Genomic DNA, 20734 nt, shown 5'->3' with positions numbered 1-20734 from the left:
GAAATTACAACACACTAATATATAGAGTATTCTCAGACAGTCTGTGTATCACTAGTATGGTAAGACTCTCAAAGTCTACTTGTCAAGTGGAATTAGGTTAATTAAAAATTAATAATCCCTATATTAAAGTATGCGTATAGCCAATTAGCTTGAACCAAAAATCCCCATGAAAAAGCAGCCCTTGACACAGTTAGTAGTAGCCAAGACAACCCACAGCATGAGTTACATATGAAAACAGTATTGTAAAGTGAGAACCAGTTTTCAGCATACTGCTTTAGCACAGCAAGAAATATTTGCTTCCTATCATACAAACACAGCATTTTAGGCAGTTATTTCCTTACGTAAGCCATCACAAAGCGCAAAACAAGGTACAAAGAGACAGAATGAGTTTGGGTGTGGCTGGTTATAATAATCGCCATGATATATAACAGGAAACAAAAGATGAACACAGGCTTAAAATATTTATTCAGCTATTTAAAACAAAGTTCCCAGGTGAAAACCACTGACAATTCTGAAATTATCAAGGGAAAATAATTCCTGGAGGAAATTATGATCTCCATCAAATAAAAACACGAACTTTTAAGTTCATAAATTTACAATTAACATGACCCATATATCCTTAGGTCAGCTTTCACTACTATCACAAACTTGAAGGAAATCTGCTTGAACAAAACACAGAAAGGATTATCCCAGCAGTGATCTCAGTACACCCATTCTTAAATTTCTCATTTGAGGACTACACAAATGGTCTTTTTTCCTAAGTAGGTTTAAACCCCATGTTCCATTTCTATCTTCTTCAGCTTTGCAAAACATAGAGGAAATGACTATTCCTAAACCCTGTAGCACTTTTTTTTCACATTCTTCAGCTTTTTTCTGCCAAACCTTGTTCTCTCTAAATGGTCTACAAAGTTATTAGAAAAGACAGCTATTTCTGACAGCTGCCACACTGCAAGAGAGAATTGTTCTCCTCCTACTTTGCAAACCTGTGCAGCTGCCAGACATGACCTGGTTCTTTTGAAAATTTTGTGGACACATCTGTTTGTCTAGCCTTTTTTCAATTAACTGTACTATAAATTCCTAAGGTCTCAGATGATCCAGCCAGAACCCTCCTCATCCTGTGTCATTAATGGTTTTACCATTCCTCTGTGAAATGCTAATGGAGCACATTATGTCCTGTCAAGGGCATCCAGATACCACAAAGATGGGTGCCTTATGAATATATGTAATATTGGTACGACAAAAAAACCCCTGTGAAACAAGGGATTTTAAATTCTAATATTGAAGATAATACCTTAATTAGAGCCCCAAGAATTAAACTTTATACAAGTTAAAGAGAGGAAACTTAACACTTAAAACCACTTCAAAAAGTGGGCAATATTCCATATCGCAATGCGAGCAGGTGAAGGACTTTCACCCTGAAGCAAATGCATCACCTGCACAAGTGCCTTAGCTCTTGGGTGTCTGATGGGTGTGGGATCTTTACTTGTGCTCTCCACCAGTCAACCCCACCTCGGGCTACACAGTGGGCTGCCGCCATGCAGTCAGGGTGGCATAAAATTAACATGCACAGCATGTATATATTAAGCAAGACAGCTGCAGTTTCATCCTTAATTCATACACCTGAAGCTCGAAGACAGATTCAATCACACTGCTAATTAAAGGCCAGTACATCACAAGTTCCAAGAAGTCCCAAAATTTTCCTACCAACCATCTCCCCAAAAAGCTGCAAAAATCAAAGGAACTGGAAATTTTCTTAAGTCTAAAGTGAAAGCTATTAAATGATAGGCTACTTTCCAAACTTACATCATATGAATTGTAGTTAAACAACCAAAGAAAGTGGTCAGGGTGTGAAATGCCAGTGTGATTTGGGAACCTGAGAAAAGGTTTGCAACCTATAAACAGAACAAGACTTTTTCATATCTCCATTTTGGAATTTAAAAATGAGAAAATGATCCTGCTCTTGTTTAAATTAATACATACAAGAGTAATTCTACTTAATTCAGTTCAGTAAGACCTGTACAAAAAACTGAGCAGAAGAGACATTAAGCTGGGAAATTTGAAGTTTTAGACTGAGGAAAAATTTCTGAGAGGCCACTGTTGAAGACCAGAAACTGAAACCAGTATATATTCTGTGTCTTTTACCTTTTGAACTGACAAACCTGACTATTCAGTGTCCTATTTACAATTATATGGGGAAATAGGGATGGGGTTATTTTCTCTGTTTCATTTATTATAGAAACGCTGCTACTGCAAAAGAAAAACATAACTAAAGTTTTTCATCCTTTCTATCAAGGATGGATGATCATGATCATGTTCACTATAGACAGAAACTTCAGCACCAAGGGAACTGCCCTTGTGAAAAACACAGTTTAGGTTGCAGGATTTTTCCAGGGTAAAGTCAGGTAAATTGCTCTTACGTATTGGTTTCACACTATAATTTTATTCACAGGTGAAAATGTTTGAACTGAACTTTGGCATGTATATACAGCTGTAGAGAGATGTTATTATTCAGCTAATTATATTCAGTCACCATTCTTAACAGTAGAATTGTTCTTTTCTTGTGAATTTTCATATCTTCTCACGGAAAAGAAACATTAAGAAATAGATCTTGACTAACCTGCTTGTTTTCATTCTGATGAGCCTGAAGGAAGAGCTGTGTAAACACCTGTATGACAGTCATAACTTCTGGAGTTCCATCAGTTTCCAACAGTGCATTCCTAAGCATTGAAAAGTTAAGATCATGACAGATCAGATAAACAGTCTGCCCATCACACCATTGTTAACTGAACTGAAGAAAAAAAAGGTACACTCTTTGTATGCTGTAGGTTCAAGCTGTGTCTGAGCTCATTATGCCAGTGTGGAAACCGATAGAAATACTAACTTTGCAGGCTTTTTAAATTTTACTTTTACTGTAAAAAAAATCTGCAGTTCCTACAAATAAACTAGATTTAGTAAGTATATACAATATACATGCAGACACACATAATTTACGATACCAATAGAGGAAAAAAGTGTAAAATTAAAAAAGAGACTACCACAACTTTATTAGGCAAATTTGGCAACTATTCCCATGCCTATAGTTCAGCATAATTCAGTGCTTTGTGGGACTGCATCCCATAGGCCATCTCAAATTAGAGAGAAAGTACAATCTAGTACAATCTTCTGGGATATGGTACCTGGAGCAAAAAAAAAAATCTTGACTTAAAACTGTTAAATATAACACTCCTACTGGAGCCAGGGAAACAAACAAATAAAAGTTGTTGATAAAATTTAAAAGTTACATATTTAAAAAACTACACAAGGAGACTGAACTTAAATAATACAGCTGCTGTTCAGTTGCTGTGATTCCTCAGTGATCATTAAGGAATGAATCAGAAGCATCAACAGGAATGAGTGTATACCAAAGGCATATTTTAGAACAGTAACTGCTACAGATTTAAATAGAGACCAATGCATTCCAATGCACTTTCAATGGTGAAATCATAAAATCCACTCTGGATGTTCAGCAAGGTGAACGCTTTAACTGGCCTTCCATATGGCCTAATGTAACCTTGAGCAAATGGAACAGAAAAACACACGGACATCAAGGTGTAATTTTCATTCTCTTATTTGAAAGACATGTAATAGTAAGGAGAAAAAATATTCAAAGTGAGCTGGCACTGAACTATAAGGTTTTTATTAAAGAATTGTTTCATTCTTTTCATAATGATCTAAAAGATAATAACAGCTAACACATTACTGTAACAGAGATATTTTATAAAACTACAGGCAAATATAATCACTAATATAAACACAAGAAATAGTACACAGAAACTCAAGAGAGTCTAGGTGTATGGACTTCTGTATAGCCACAGATAGAAACAAAATAAGCTTCTACTTGGGAAATAAAACCACATGTTAATATCCCTGCGATAAAAAAATTTAGCACAATCAACCTCAATAAAAAGCATGCAAATAGCAGGAAAAGTTATTCCTGAAAGAGACACAATGCTTAGATCTGTGCTTCTAACAGAATATTAACCCCCAAATTAAAAGGGGTTTTCTACCAGGTGTAGAAACATAACACAGTTTCCAAGGAATGAAGTACAAGTTCTTTATCAGCAGTTCCCTAAGATCTCACACGTGAGTAAATCTGGAACAGTATCTTAACGTCTGCACATCATTAGATAATAGCTGGAAGGATGTCAGAGAAATACACCAAAAATTAACACAAAGCTGCAGAAACCAAGTGGTCTGCAAAAGGCAGCTAACATACACAGCTTTACTCAATACCAAGAGGACCTGAAATACAGTATTATTAAAATATATTAAGGGTTTAATAACAACAATGTAGAGGAACAAGCATACTAAATAGAAACACTGGAAAGCAAACAAGGGAGCAGAAACATATGCTGAGCAACAGGAAAACATTATGAATTTCTAAGACTATTTGGAACATTAATACAAGTCCTAAGTCTTACCAGGAAATACCCTGCTGGACAAAGTCCTGCATTATCTGAGAAACAGCGTCTCATCCATTTCTACTGTCTACCAAATGGAAAAGGTACAAAACAGTTGTGTAGTCTCATGTTATTTTTAGAAAATATTTTATATACCATGACTCTAAATAAGCCAAGAAGCTTGAATGAATTTTGTCTCCCTATAACATCACAATATAAAGCCTCCAGCCTAAGACATAAGTACAGGTCTGCTGAAGTCACATCAATTTTCAAGTGCATTTTGCTTTGGGGAAGTGACTGGTCTCTTTCTGACTATTCATAAAATGGTAGCTGTGCTCAGACGCTGGATCACAGCAACAGAAAGGACTGCCACAGCCATAGCTGCCGAGTGGTTCCACTCTCATGATACAGCAGCCTACAGTGTCTACAGCAAAGGCTCTTCTGTTAGTGCCTGCACAAACCTAAACATGCACACAGACACACAAATGCCCCCAAACACGTGCACCTGGAAGCCCTTTTTTCTTAAAAAGGAAAACATTTGATGCACAAAGAATGTCAGTCACTAAATACATTATTATTGTTGTATTGAAACTGTAATACTGATAACCCTGGCAGTAGATCTACTTAAAAAGAATGATAAAATAGTAAGTCAAGTGAAGTGAAAAGCCATTGAAAACTGAGTACAAAGGACTGGAAGCCCCCATGTGGTACACAATATCTACTGCTTCAAAATAATCTTAATGCATTCAAAACCAAACTCATTATTAACAGGCAGATCAATAGTTTAATGCCATTAAGAGCATATCTGATTTCAATCCTGAAGACTATTAACATAATGTAAAAGAGGCGGCACTGGTAAGTGCAAATGGTTTAGCTGAATTCCATCTTCATGCTGGCACGGGCCAAGCCATTTCAGCATCTATAATTTATAAATTATATATTTTAAAATCTAAACCACAATGTAGTCAACTGTATCAATGATTATTGATAATGTAACTTTTATGTAAAGTTCACAAGATTTTTAACATTTTTCATTATTTGCAGTACATTACACAAAAGGGGACACTAAGGCATACATCTAAAGAACAAGACATCCTGAAATTATAATACATTCCAGTTTATTATACTCCTTCTTCTCATGAAGCAAACCTCAATGTATAAACTGACCTTTTGATACACTTCCCACTATAATTTCAAAACTTACTTGAATATTTCATTAACAATTCTGAAAATGGCAGGATGGCTTGCTGCTTGTGGCTGTTGATAAATGAAAGAAAATTAGTCATTAATGAGAAACAACTCAAACAACTGCCACTGTATAATTTACAGCTTAACTCATGGATGATATTACACTGCAATTATTAAACTGTAAATCTCAGATCAACTCCTACTAAACCTCCAGGTTTTCTCAGGATGAGGTTCTTCAAAATAACTATGTCAAAGTCATGGGAGGAGACCCACAGTGACACCAAGCAGGCTAAACAGGTGGTAAGTGCAAAAACCTGGGATTCCAATCTGTTTATGACAATGATCACTAAAAATACATCTTTAGGTGGTAGACAGAAAGAATGTCTTGTTGCATGCAGGGAGCAGATTTACAAGAGACAGGGAGCAGATTTACAAAAAGCTTTTCTTTCCTCTTCACAGACAATCCCTTTTGGATGTGCTTTGAGATTCTTGCTACATCTTAAAAATTAAATTCCAGAAATTAAATTTATTTAATCGCCTTTGTCTTTAATACTACTGCACACATTTTGGTCCAAGGCATCTTTTCCACAGTCTTATCTTCTTCTGTGAATTTCAGAGTTGCTAGTACACGCTAAATACCTCAGTGCATCAAAATGTGTTTTTTTTAAACTAGTGAAACTTTTTATCATGCTACCACACAAAATACTGTTTTAAGAAAGTTGTTATATTAAACGCACACTAGTAAACACACTACTTTCTAATCCCATGTTCTTAAATTCTAAGATTAAGCTTTTATAGAGCAACAAGAATAAATAAGTACTTACACATTTCCCAAAGTATATTTGCCTAAGTTAAAAAGCAAACTCACACTTCGTGTTTCTGAAGTTAGCACCTGAAGATTTGATGAAAATATAGTTCTTGAACAGTCTAGAAAAATGCATGTTTAATAAAATGCATTCTACGAACTTCAAGATGCGTGGAAGGAATAGTGCTTATAAATGGCATTTATTGTAACAGCTTTAAGTGCCTGATGCTCTATTCCAAAGAAAACTTCTATGCATTTGTGTCAAGCTAAAATGTACCCAGTGTAATAGAATTATTCTCTTTTTAATTGCACACAGGCAGAATGAGGACTTTATGTGATCCCTATATGATAACCGCAGAAAAGACAGAGACAACCCTTCATACAAACTGTCTAGAAAAGCTCCTCGTTTCTCACAGCTGTCTTTGCCATACTGGAAATACTAGGTGGCACCTCATGTTCATGTTTTAGCACGCTCTTTCCTTTGTCTCAGAGCTGTAGCTAAGCTGTCCTGTTGAACGCGTGCCATCTAGTGCTCCAGAGTATTTACAGCCGGTTGTGTGGACGCACAAAGAACAGCACGCAGCTTGTTGCAAGGCTGGTCTCCAAACTTTCACTGCTAGAGGGAGGAAAAAACTGTCTGTATGAGACAAAAAAGAGACAGGCTCATCTCTTTTTTTTTCAAAAGGAAAACTTGGGACTAGATGATCTCCAGAGGTGCCTTCCAACCCCAACCATTCCGCATTTCTGTGAAAACAGCAGAAAGTGAGAAGTACGTTTTTCAGTCCTTGGGGCTAAATGTTGAATTCAGCCATTTCTCCACTGTCTTTTCAGATACTCTACCTACCTTTGCACACATACTTCTACCATGATGTACCAACCCACTGTTGCTTAAGACAGGTTGCGTATAAGCTAGAAAGGGTCCATCACCACATTGCCGTGCACATCAAGATCAAATCACAGTTTTTTTGAACAAGACCAAAACAAATGTGCTGTATGCAACAATGAAGAACTCTCCACCCTCTCCTTCCAGACAGCAGCAATCTACAGTACTCACTACAAGAAACCACAGTTAATAGCGCCTAGTATTTAATCTACACTACTGAAATCGATATGAATTTCATCACTGTTCTTTGAAAGGCAAAACAAAAAAAATCCTCAAACCACACCACTGTTATCTAATTCCACAAGTTTTCGATCAATGGACTACATGGAATTCATCTGCATGCACTCAAAGAAAGAATGCTATCACAGCTCAAAAGTCCCCAAGGCAATTTGGAGATGTGCCTGTCCTGTAGCAGGACTAGAGCAGGCAGCACAACTCTGCTGCAACCAGCAGCAATTCTAGAGTTTGGGAGGGGTTACCAATTTCAGGAGGGATTCTCACAGGGCTTTCATGTTGTTGATATTATCTCCTTATATTTTTCAAATTAAAAATGCATTTTATATTTTAATAATCTTGTCTGTGATGATGCAATATTTTTCACAGAAAGCTCAGAAATCCAAACATGCTGTCTACCAGGAGCTTGTTCCATCACCTTTAAAACATGCGCAATACATACGGCACAACACACAGTAAACCAAAAAGATCCAAATACAGGGAATTGGAGCTGCATGTGTGATATCACGATTACATATTTTAAGAATGTGTGCCTTTTCAGAAAAAAACCCCACACACAAATTTTTGAAAGAAGTAAAATAGGAAAAATGTACTCTAACATAAAGTATTACATACACAAGTTCTATAGAACTACACTACTTTTGTACCTGTATGATCAGAAAGAAGAATCATAGAATGGTTTCAGTTGGAAGGGACCTTAAAGATCATCTAGTTCCTAAATGACTGTTTTATAATAAAAAGCCAGAACTGAATAAAGACTTAAAAAATACATTTGTATCTACAGGATGCAAGTAAATGGCATGAAGAGGAACAGCCCAATAATCATCTAATGCATTTTATTCACATCATAGAATGCTCTGTAACAACTGCAAGTAAGTGTAAACATAGGGAAACAAATTGTGCCCAAGATCACACAGCAACGGGTTTGAGGTGGTAACACTGCAAATACCAGTTCTCTTGACTTCCAGACTCACATGCAATTAATTGGACACAACACTCCTACAGTTAAACACATCTAGCTTTAAGAAACTACTACACTGCTATATTTCAAATGTCGCCTGTATTTATATTGTGTATTTACCTGTATTCCTTAATTTTATATTTATCAATTAAAAATTAGAAATGTAACTTAATTTTTTTCTTCTATCAAGTGCCGAATGGATTTTTACTTTGAAGCATACACTTCTTTTGAAACCACAAACATCTTTTTACAGAGGTTTAAAAAGCTCCTGAATTTATCAACATTATGAATAAATTAGTGTGCACTATTTCAAAAATTTTATCCTAACAACACAGGTTTTGTAGACAGGCAATACTTAGGGAACTAGCTGTAACTTTGCTGGAACGTATCACCACAAAAAAAAAAGTGCCTCATTTTCTCTCTCTGTCCTTCCTCCTTTCTCCCTTGTTAATGCCTATTTCATTGGCACAGCTCCCAGCGAAAGCTGAGTGTGGATCCAGCTAGACTCAAAACTTGGGGATAAGGCACAGCAAGAGGACAACGCAAGAGCATGGGAACCAGAGCAGTCTCCAGCTTGGTATCCTGTCAGGCAATACAAGAGTTGCCGTATCACCCACTAAAACTGTATTTGCTCTGTAATGCTGAAGTGAAAATAACAGCAAGGGAGACCCCACAGCTATAGCTTCAACTGCAGAGCACAACGTAATTTCAATTCTGGGCTGGACCTGGGAAAGCTAACAAGGTGGAAAAATAAAACTCAGCAATAAGAGGTGGTTTATAAAGGAGGAGCCAACAAATTTTAAGCCCTCTCAAACCTATTTCACTTTTCTTGCAACATAATGTTGAAAGAAATAAAACTACTTTGGAAAGCTATCTAAGAATAGAACACAAACTATAATTGACACTGATTTATTCGTATCTCTTTTTACATGCTTTAAAAATCTGTTTATATACATATCTATGTATTTCTGGTAAAGCATAAAATTCTAATATGTGTATTTATTTAAATTTTAGTTGTTAACGTACACATACCAACCTTAAAGTTACTTCAGAAAGGAAGACATCCACTCACCCACCAAATTCTGAAGATCATTTAATTTAATTACTTCTGAATAAGTACAGAATTTCCAATACTAATTCCAGTTTAGCCCCAAAACCATAAACCTAATAGCATACCATATAAAACACAAGTTAGTGGACCATCACAATACAATTACTCTTGGAATTAAAATATAAGAGTATTGCATATCAAGTTTCTTTCATAATAGAAGTACGGTGATTTACAACTATCTGGGTATCATAGATCTCTATGAGGGTTATGTACCATTTGGCTGCTGTATCAAGATATTTTGTTTAAATAAATGACTCTGATAATTCAATTATGGAAGAGCTTATTGAAATTTCCTTATCATATACTATAATCAAATCAGTAACATATTTCTGCCTATTTGCACTCTAGAGGTTTTCTTCCAAATAGAAAAAATGTATAAATCAAGTTTTGTCTCATGATTCCACTTTTATTACCATAACCATAAGGTAAACAGAGGTCACATCCTACAAACACCATAATCCAACTGCCAAAAAATGCATACCCATATTCCTAAATAAATATTCAAATGTCTTTCAGGCGGGCTAAATTAATCATACTGTTGCATTCAAAGTGCTGACTGATCTAATGCAACACAAGCATCTTTATAGTACCATGTACAAGTTGTACAAAATACCATGAAGTATTTTAGAACACAAATTCTGAATCAAATATTTTCCTTATATATTGCCTCTCTGAAGCTTCTAATCTTGTTTTTAATTGGTATTCCATCTCCCACTTATGCACCCTCTCTCTTATCAATGCCTATCAACCAGCAATATCCATCTTCCAACTGCTCTCTTCTTTATGCGTTCATTCATTCCACTCCTTGTCCACAGGATGTCCTCCCTAAACCAGCATTCAGAGTGTTGCACTGCTTTCCACTCTGTGGATATCTCATTTTGAAAACACAAACTCAAACTCTCTGGAGCAAAGGCAAGTAAGGACAACCTAAGTGTGCAAGCACAGTAATGTTCCATTCCTTTCAGGGATCGGGATGTGAAGACCATGTAAACGTGAACATTGTTAATAAACAACAATAAACCAATAATTAAAACAAATATTTTACTTCTTCATATCTATAACCTAGATATTTTTATTTTTTCCTCAGCCACATGTGGTATTCAACATATACTGTATTCAACTCACAGTGTATCTGATACAGAAAAACTAGGCACGGGCCTTGTATATAGCCTTGTCTTCTGGAATACCTAGATCCACAGATGACATATGAAGTGCTGTTGATGCCAAGCACTATGAGATTTGCAAGTATTATAATGGATGCCTAAAATAGAAATTTGCAGGTTCAATTGAAAAGGAAGAATATTTAAAAGTATCATTCTTTTCCTATCTAAAATACATACTCTGTAAACAGTTTCATAGGCTGAAAATAAGATACCACATGCCATTTTTTAGTTCTACCCATTTTATGAAATACATAATTTAGTACATAGCACACATGCTATTTCACACTGTCATTAACAATGAAATTTACATTTAGTGTTGCAAACTAGCTCATTATTTTTGAAAAGGTATTGGGTCATGTTTTCTCATAGGAAAGACTTTTGGTGCACTGCATTTGGTGCAAACGCAACACAGCATTTGAAAGCAAACTTTAATTACAGTTTAGCAAATGTTTTGTATTAAGAATTTTGTTCAGGTTTGCAAACAAAACCAAGTAACTAAGCAGCTCATAACAAAATAATCTACAAGAAATTTCAATTATTTAAACTGCTTAACTCCCAAGGGTACAGAGATTGAAGTAAAAACAGATTAAAATCCTCCCTGGCCAGTTTATGATTTTTTAAGACAGAGGCAGGTACTCAGCACCCCCACCAGTCAGATTCCTGTCTCTTCATCCACTCTTCATCACTGGATGAAATCTTTTTTCTCCTCTACCAATTCATTGTAAGAACTAAAAATTTAGTGACACTTGCAAGACTCAAATTTGCCTTTGCATTAGCAAGTTATATGCCACATGACAGCCATTTCCCTCAAAGCTGCTGACGTATTTGAAAACTCTGTCACTTCTGAAACATGAAAGAGCAGTATCAAATGTACTACATGTTGCACATACCAGTAATGAATCTTTTATGACAAAAGCCACTTCTTCCAGTGAATTCAAGTGAATGGAAACCAGCTGGTCTAGAAGATGTAATGTAGCTTTTTCAAGGCTTGGTAAGTGACGAAGCCAGAGGCTGAAGATAGCTGATTCACTCAGGGAAATCTTCTTCCTGGTTTAGAGAGAAAAATACCCTTTTCCCTGAGAAACTGGAAGGAAGACAAAAATGTACTTTTTTACAGCACACAGGGCAGGGGAAGGAGACACAAACATCAACCTGCAGCAAGAGAAAGAAAATCTTGTTTACAGTTATCTGTCCAATGTCAGATAATAAAGGCAAAGAATAACAGGGAATCACCATCATCTGCAAATGAAACCTTACTGCATGTCTTTAAAACCTAAAAATTTGGTTATGATGGATCCCAGCAAATGGAAACGGAAGGTTTGAGTCTGGAGTTCCCTTTCTCTCTAGAGAAAGGTCCTGCCCCACACTTGCACTCTTTCAAATCCAGACTGCTTTCTGCAGACCAGTCTGCTCAGAAAGTGTCAGCAGCTGACAGATAAGCAGGAAGGTCCTGGATAATTTTACTGCTGGCTAAATCAAAGCATTACCTGTCTTTGCAGAGAAATAAGACAAAAAACCAAAAACCGAGGTAAAGGCAGGTAAGTCTTCAGCCCACCAACACTGACCAGAGCCTTTTGAAAGATAAATGGTTAAGAAGGTAATTATCTCTTCACCTAAAGCTTTCACTTATAGCTCAGCTAAAGTATAGTGTTGTATCACTAGGAAATAAAAGGCACAGTTTATTTTGTGACAACGCCATAATTTGTGTGGACCAGCACAAATCAAAATATATTAAAGTAACCACCCAAGAAGAAGAGGTATCACAGCACAAAACATCCTGGAGTATTTTTGCAGCTATCATGATAGTTGCAAATTAAAAGGTTAAAAACAAAAAAACCCACAAAAATAACAAGAAATATGTGTCTTGGACTTAAATCAAGTTAAGATTAAAAACCCTAAAATTAGGCTGGAGAGTACATGCAAACTGAAGCTACTGATAAAAAAGAAAAATATCAGCAGAAAGAAAGATTTAACACCATTTTAGGATCTATTTTCAACATATGTATTTTACCATACATTCATTTAAATATCAGCCTTCAGAATTCTGATTTCCATTGAAAAGCTGTATTTTTTCCATTCAAAACTATGTAATGGCTTAATTTAAAACTGTACTTCTGTAGAGAAGAAATATATCAAAGTATGTAAAATTTCAAAATTGTAAAGCAACGCTCAATTTCAAGATGCTGTTTAATTAAGTATCACTATTAAAGCACATATGCACATCAGAGTAAATTAAGAATGACAAGAGATTACTTAATTTTGCCACAATCCTCCTCTTTGTTGTTTTTGTAGTAGCATGGCAGATATTATGCCAGGAAAAGAAATCTAATAAGCTTAAATAGAGGTGTTCCAACTCTGAGATTTAAAAACCACATAGGAAGTAAACTGTAGTCATTATCCTTCTGTGACTGAACTTGCAGACGGTCCCACTGAGACAATGCTGAATTCTGTGGAGCTCTGCAGGTCACAGTATTTAGTAACTCTATTTCCTGGAGCGGGCTTCACCCGTGTTCAGAAGGAAAACAAGTGTTTAGAACACAATGACAGAGTTAGGGAACACAGAATTCAATGGCTAAAGTGGGAAAAAAACCTAAAATACTAACACATACATGTTAAAATCACACAAGCTTCAGTGACAGCCAGGAATATAACATGCAAAGCACGTGTGAGCCTACATCTGCTCTCAAGGAGATGATATACTTTTGTCAAGGGCCCTGCAAGAGTCACTTAGTCAAGAGCCATATGAACTGAATTATTTTTGCTCACTGTGATAAAGAAATAGCTCAGAAGTTAAGCAAGGGGACACATTTCACTCAGAAGAACCTTTTATGACCATCTAAAGGATCTAGACTCACATTAAGAAGTGGCAAAAGTATGTCATGATGGACTGCCCATTGGCTCACTGACGTCAGTATAGCCCATCCATGCTGAACCTGTGAACTTGCTCTGAAAGTTTTCCAAACTGTGTTCCTGCTTGTGGAACACGTCCAGTCTGAAGCCACGAAAGATGGACAAGTGAAAGATAGCTCTCTCTTTTTTGGGACACTACAGACCTTCACATTCCTTTTCACTTGCTTTCCTCAGCTTCTAGTAACGTGTACAAACCAGTAATTGTGCTTTTCCATTATTTATTTATTTTTGCTCAAGCCCTCAATGGAGCAATATAACAATCTTCATTGTAACATCTCAGAAATTATGATGTTGGGTACAAAGGAAGCAATTTAAACTTTGATTAAAAAGGAGACAAATGGATAACTGAGGTAAAGTGTTCACAAAGGACCTTTTCTAGTATAAAAAAAAATTGTTTATAATACAGTCCCTCAGCTACAACTTGAATAAAGCAACTCTCAACTAAAAGTAGGCTCTGCTTCCCTAATGTCTTTCCTTCCCTGGCATAGCCAATCTTGCTGATGTTCAGCTTCACTCAGCTGGTTTTCATCCATACACTGATTTTATCAAAACAGTGGTTTTAGTGGCAGCAAAACAAGCAAAGTTATATTTCACAAATTGTTCCTATTAGACTCATTAAAAATAATCTGCTGAAAAACAGGAGAATTAAAAACTTGAGAACCAATTTCACAAAAAAAAAAAAAAAAGATAAATATGGAACCACTCAAATGGAAGGATCTGTCTTGCGCACAAAAAAATAAAGACAGCTCTCAAACTGTCAAGTTAGGAATGTTGATACACTTATACAAAAGGTAAATAACATTTATATGAAAAGTGATCATATCTTTCACAAAATTCCCAGAATCTGTTGAAGACTTTAACCTCCACTTTAGAGAAAATCCAGTCAATATTTAAAGCTGTTATGCCACAATTTGTACATTAGCAATTTAAAATTCTGCTTTGGCCTACAACCTGAGTTATTCAACTGCAAGAGAAATATTTTACTAGAATGCAGATGGTGTACAGTGCATTCAGCATATCAACCCAGAGAAAAGACATTTAAGTACATTAATATTCTTTACAAAGAAGCATTAAAATCATACGGACCACGGTACTTACTTTAAAAAGGCCTCATTCACAGCCTCCAGAAACTCTGAACTGAGAATTTCTTTTGATGCCCCTCCATGGTAAAGAAGGAGAGTTTCCAGCAATGGAGTTAGATCAGGCAAAGTAACGAGAGGGAGAGAGAGAAGGGACACAGCATTCACACGACTGGCTGAAACTCTGAGGGAAAAATAAATACAATTCATATTTCAGAAAAGTCAAAACTTTTATTTTTAAACTGATAAGGTAAAAGAAGATTAAATTAATTACAGAAGGTTAAATGTAAGAGATGCACACCTAACTGCAGAAAAAAGTATTTATTGGAATGAATGCTGACATGTCATTATATATTGTCTGAAGAACCTTAAGGAGAAGTCAGATAAAATGTTGGTATTTTAGTGCTCAAGGCAAACCACATGAGGGATATCAACCCAATCCTGAATTGCAGCTCAGTAATCACAGCCTTCCTAGCAGGGAATGCTTTGTCTTTCCCAGGATCAGCGAAGCACAGGTAAGGAAGACTACAGATTCACAGCTCTCATATAGGTTTGCTAGACCCTAACAAGAGACAACCTAGCTGCTTTTGAAGCCTCCTGTTGTTTCCTTGACCTCTCTCCTCTCAGCAGAGACAACTTCTGTCAACCAAACAATACGAATCCTGCTGTCTTCAAGCGCTCAGTTGAAAAATTTTTGTCTCACACATTTACAGTTGAAGGAATATGTAACACTTCTGGATCTTAATATATGAACCACTTACTTGGCCTGCTCACTAAAACTACATGCTTGGAATGATTAAAGACAGAGGAACCTGGAACATAAACAAAACATAGAACCTTTCCTTTGGAAAAGGAAAATGGCACACAATGTAAGAGGTAACATTTGCAAATGGAAGTGACAAGTCTCCCAGAGTACATGTAGTTTCTAGCATATGAAACTGCAGATTTTTCTAAATGCAGTTTTGACAAAGACAAGAACTTCAACACATTGATTCTAGGAAATTAAAAAGTGCTAGACTGTTTGTAAAAGGCTTCCTTGAGTTGCTGCAAGTTTCTCCTGATTGCATTGTTCTCTAAAAGGGCTGCATTCTTTGCAAGAACCCAACACTTTTCTTTGGAGAGCCACCAATACAGTCTGTGAAGAGCTGAGACAGGAATTACACTACTGGCTGCTCTGAGTAAGAGCTAACTCTATTGCCCTGCATGTATTAAAGCTGCTCCCAAATAGATGTTGCCTAATGGTCACTGGCATATACTGTGACAGAAGTGCTATGATTTCTGGATATGGGGGACCATTGTGGTTTCCACAGGGAGAGAAATAAAACATGACTCATTTTCAAAGACTCAAATTTCTGAGTAAGTACCTAACCAAATATGTGTTTAAGGTTTCTTACACTGAAATACTGTGAGATGCAGTTCTACTATGAGAAATGTTTCTGTAGGAATGGCAATTATTGGGCTGATATTTACTGTGCAGTAGTGTTTTTTGGGATATACATGTAAAGTTCACAGACATGAGACTCTTTAAATCAGTCCCCTTTACAAAATTCTGGTTTTAACTCCCTATCCAGGATTAGCAAACTTTAGCAATTTAGTTTACTCTTACTTTTAACTTCCGAGAAAAACCCTGCAAAGGCAATTTTCTTCTTCTTCTACATAATCTTCAAAATACATTCTTGGAGAATATCACACAGTGCATTCCACTGTGTGCAATGAATTTGCACAGACATTGTCATCTGTGTTGCTGTAAGCATCACTGAATGGAGAAATGAGACAATGTACATCTCTAAATCCAAACTACATTTGTCTCTGCAACTTGAATAAACAGCCGTATCATAATTTCTACACTCAAAAATCCACCTAAGTACAAAGTTTTCCTTTTCTCCCAGTAGAAATCAGATATTTCTCTTCCCAACAGTCTCATTAGCTTTTCAGCTAAGTCTGCTTCACCATACTTTGTAAGATGTAGGTGTTTCTTTTCTACATTTAACAAAACTTTGTGATGCTCCTCATTAACTATGTCCATGATTTCGGTACTAAAGGCAGCTCTATATGAATGCAGCTTATTTATTCTTCCTTACACACCTAGGTGCAAGAAGGAAGCGAGAAAAATAGCCAAGCTATTGGCTCATGATACAAAGAAGATATTTCAATCAGTCTCCTCTTCCCTATAACTTTACAGGCTATGCAGTGTTAAATTGGTCATAAAACTCATTTCATTATAGCAGCAGCTTTGACTCTGAAGACCAATAGAATATGCACAGGAGAGTCATACATTTAAAAGACAAGACACAATTTGAGTATATAGTCTATATTGGAAATATCTATCCTTATTTTTGCTTTTGTTTTTTAGCTGAAAGACACCTAATTTACAAGCAATCAAAAGGATCTACTGATGTATTCAGATACGATAATTTTTAAAGTATTGAAAAAAGACTATGATCTGCACTTCAAGTTCAGTGGAAAGGCACAAATTACACAGTGAAAAGGCATAATCATGTCAAAAACAGTGACAACTGTAGCATTAGGCAAATATATTCCCTTTTTTATGGTCACAGATTTTGGCTTAATTCACTATATTTATGTAGTGTGGATGAAGGTGATTATTCTCACTGACTACACCTAGATATGTAGAAACACCCCACACAATGTTGCAAAGGGATTATAAACATCTGATAATCTGAATTGGAGATCTGGCCAGTGCACATCACAATTTTCTTCCCACCCATTTTCTCAGACTTTCATCCTTTGAAAACCAGGCCAAGAAGCAGTTAAATGGTGGAAATACTATGTGCTTGGGTACGTTTAAAATAGTTGTATATGAAACATGCAGTATTGCCACAGTACTGTTTGGTACAAGATCAAGGGATAAATGGAAGGAAAATGAGAGGTTCTTTAAATAAGCATGGATAAATTGTATCGTTAATAACAAGTTCAGTAGGGCCACCTTTGGCCTTTTCAAGCAATTGCTAGGGGAAATCCCATGGGACAGGGTACTAGAAGGTAAGGGGGCTCAAGATAGTTGGTTAGCATTCAAGGACTGCTTCTTCCGAGCTCAAGATCAGAGCATCCCAGCAGGTAGGAAGTCAAGGAAGGGTACCAGGAGACCTGCATGGTTAAACAGGGAACTGCTGGGCAAACTCCAGTGGAAGAAGAGGGTGTACAGATCATGGAAGGAGGGGCTGGCCACTTGGGAGGAATATAAGTCTGTTGTCAGAGGATGTAGGGAGGCAACTAGGAAAGCTAAGGCCTCCTTGGAATTAAACCTTGCAAGAGAGGTCAAGGACAACACAAAGGGCTTCTTCAAATACATTGCAGGTAAAGCCAACACTAGAGGCAACGTACGCCCACTGATGAATGAGGTGGGGGCCCTGGAGACAGAGGATAAAAAGAAGGCGGAGTTACTGAATGCCTTCTTTGCCTCTGTCTATACTGCTGGAGGCTGTCCTGAGCAGCCCCGGACCCCTGAGGCCACAGAAGAAGTCAGGATCGAGGAGGAATCTGTCTTGGTTGATGAGGGCTGGGTCAGGGACCAGTTAAGCAACCCGGATGTCCATAAATCCATGGGCCCTGATGGGATGCACCCGCGGGTGCTGAGGGAGCTGGCGGAAGTCATTGCTAGGCCACTCTCCATCATCTTTGCTAAGTCGTGGGCAACGGGAGAGGTGCCTGAGGACTGGAGGAAAGTGAATGTCACTCCAGTCTTCAAAAAGGGCAAGAAGGAGGACCGGGTAACTATAGACCGGTCAGCCTCACCTCCATCCCCGGAAAGGTGATGGAACAACTTGTCCTTGGTGCTGTCTCTAGGCACATCAAGGATAGGGGGATCATTAGGGGCACTCAACATGGCTTCACCAAGGGGAAGTCATGCTTAACCAACTTTATAGCCTTTTATGAGGACATAACCCGGTGGATAGATGATGGTAAAGCTGTGGATGTGGTCTATCTTAATTTCAGTAAAGCGTTTGACACGGTTTCCCACAGCATCCTCGCAGCGAAACTGAGGAAGTGTGGTCTGGATGATCGGATAGTGAGGTGGATTGTGAACTGGCTGAAGGAAAGAAGCCAGAGAGTGGTGTTCAATGGGACAGAGTCCAGTTGGAGGCCTGTGTCTAGCGGAGTCCCTCAAGGGTCGGTACTGGGACCAGTAGAGTCCTGCATCTGGGCAGGAACAACCCCATGTACCAGTACAAGTTGGGGGCAGACCTGTTGGAGACCAGCGTAGGGGAAAGGGACCTGGGGGTCCTAGTGGACAGCAGGATGACCATGAGCCAGCAGTGTGCCCTTGTGGCCAAGAAGGCCAATGGCATCCTGGGGTGTATTAGAAGGGATGTGGTTAGCAGGTCAAGAGAGGTTCTCCTCCCCCTCTACTCTGCCCTGGTGAGGCCGCATCTGGAATATTGTGTCCAGTTCTGGGCTCCTCAGTTCAAGAAGGACAGGGAACTGCTAGAGAGAGTCCAGCGCAGAGCCATGAAGATGATTAAGGGGGTGGAACATCTCCCTTATGAGGAGAGGCTGGGGGAGCTGGGTCTCTTTAGCTTGGAGAAGAGGAGACTGAGGGGTGACCTCATTAATGTTTATAAATATGTAAAGGGCAAGTGTCATGAGGATGGAGCCAGGCTCTTCTCAGTGACATCCCTTGACAGGACAAGGGGCAATGGGTGCAAGCTGGAACACAGGAGGTTCCACATAAATATGAGGAAAAACTTCTTTACGGTGAGGGTGACCAAACACTGGAACAGGCTGCCCAGAGAGGTTGTGGAGTCTCCTTCTCTGGAGACATTCAAAACCCGCCTGGACGCGTTCCTGTGTGACATGATCTAGGTAATCCTGCTCCGGCAGGGGGATTGGACTAGATGATCTTTCGAGGTCCCTTCCAATCCCTAACATTCTGTGATTCTGTGATTCTGTGAAGTACAAACTACTATTCTGTGATATTAAACCATCACTCACACAAACAGGGAAAAAAATTCCTTTGGAAATTTTTTTTTGTTTTTTCTTATACTAACTTCCAGTTAACCGGTTATAAGGATGCATATAGCAGCCAGTGTCATGATTATGAAGTTCATGAGGTTCAATAAGGCTAAGTGCAAGGTCCTGCACCTGGGTTGGGGCAACCCCCGGTATCAATACAGGCTGGGGGATGAGGGGATTGAGAGCAGCCCTGTGGAGAAGGATTTGGGGATACTGGTGAATGAAAAACTGGACATGAGCTGGCAATGAGTGCCTGCAGCCAAGAAAGCCAATGTGATTCTGTGATTCTGTGATTCTGTGATTCTGTATCCTGGGTTCCATAAAAAGGAGCATGGCCAGCAGGTCGAGGGAGGTGATTCTGCCCCTCTACTCCATTCTCATGAGACCCCATCTGGACTACTGCATCCAGCTCTGGGGCCCCCAGGACAAGAAGGACATGGACCTGTTAGAGCGAGTCTAGAGGAGGGCCACAAAAATGGTCAGAAGACTGGAACACTTCTCCTATGGAGAGAGGCTGAGAGATTTGGGGTTGTTCAGCCTGGAGAAGAGAAGGCTCTGGGGAGGCCTTCAAGGGGCAACAGTTTCAAATGGAAAGAGCATAGATTTAGATAAGATATAAGGAAGAAATGAGACACTGGAGCAGTTTGCCCAGAGAAGTTGTGGATGCCCCCTCCCTGGAAGTGTTCAAGGCCAGGTTGGATGAGGCTTTGAGCAACCTGGTCTAGTGAAAGATGTCCCTGCCCACAGCAGCGGGGTTGGACTAGATGGTCTTTGAAGGTCCCTTCCAACCCAAACCATTCTGTGACTCTCAGGTTAAGTATAAACTCGTATGTGAAGCACAACATAACAACCTTGTCCATACATGATATTATCTACATATATATCCAAAACTTTCCAACTGAAGCCTAAGTTGCCCAAGACTGTAAAAAGGTCCTCACTGAACTGTAATGATCCAAACTAAAACATATCAAAATGATGTTTAGATAA

At 38.1% G+C, this 20734-nt stretch overlaps 1 protein-coding gene across 1 annotated transcript in view; it reads right to left on the bottom strand.

Annotated features, from left to right (window-relative positions):
- FANCC (FA complementation group C) overlaps window positions 1-20734 on the bottom strand; it is a 71975-nt gene that overhangs the window by 11881 nt on the left and 39360 nt on the right. The window contains exons 6-9 of the mRNA XM_068423636.1: window positions 14793-14957; window positions 11675-11831; window positions 5644-5696; window positions 2618-2717 (exon numbers count right to left, since the gene is read on the bottom strand). Of these exons, the coding sequence (XP_068279737.1) occupies window positions 2618-2717; window positions 5644-5696; window positions 11675-11831; window positions 14793-14957 (475 nt within the window). The remainder of the gene's footprint in view (window positions 1-2617; window positions 2718-5643; window positions 5697-11674; window positions 11832-14792; window positions 14958-20734) is intronic.

This window comes from Nyctibius grandis, chromosome Z (assembly GCF_013368605.1).
Source record: "Nyctibius grandis isolate bNycGra1 chromosome Z, bNycGra1.pri, whole genome shotgun sequence".
Classification (NCBI taxonomy): domain Eukaryota; kingdom Metazoa; phylum Chordata; class Aves; order Nyctibiiformes; family Nyctibiidae; genus Nyctibius; species Nyctibius grandis.
This window is presented reverse-complemented; position numbering and strand designations above follow the sequence as displayed.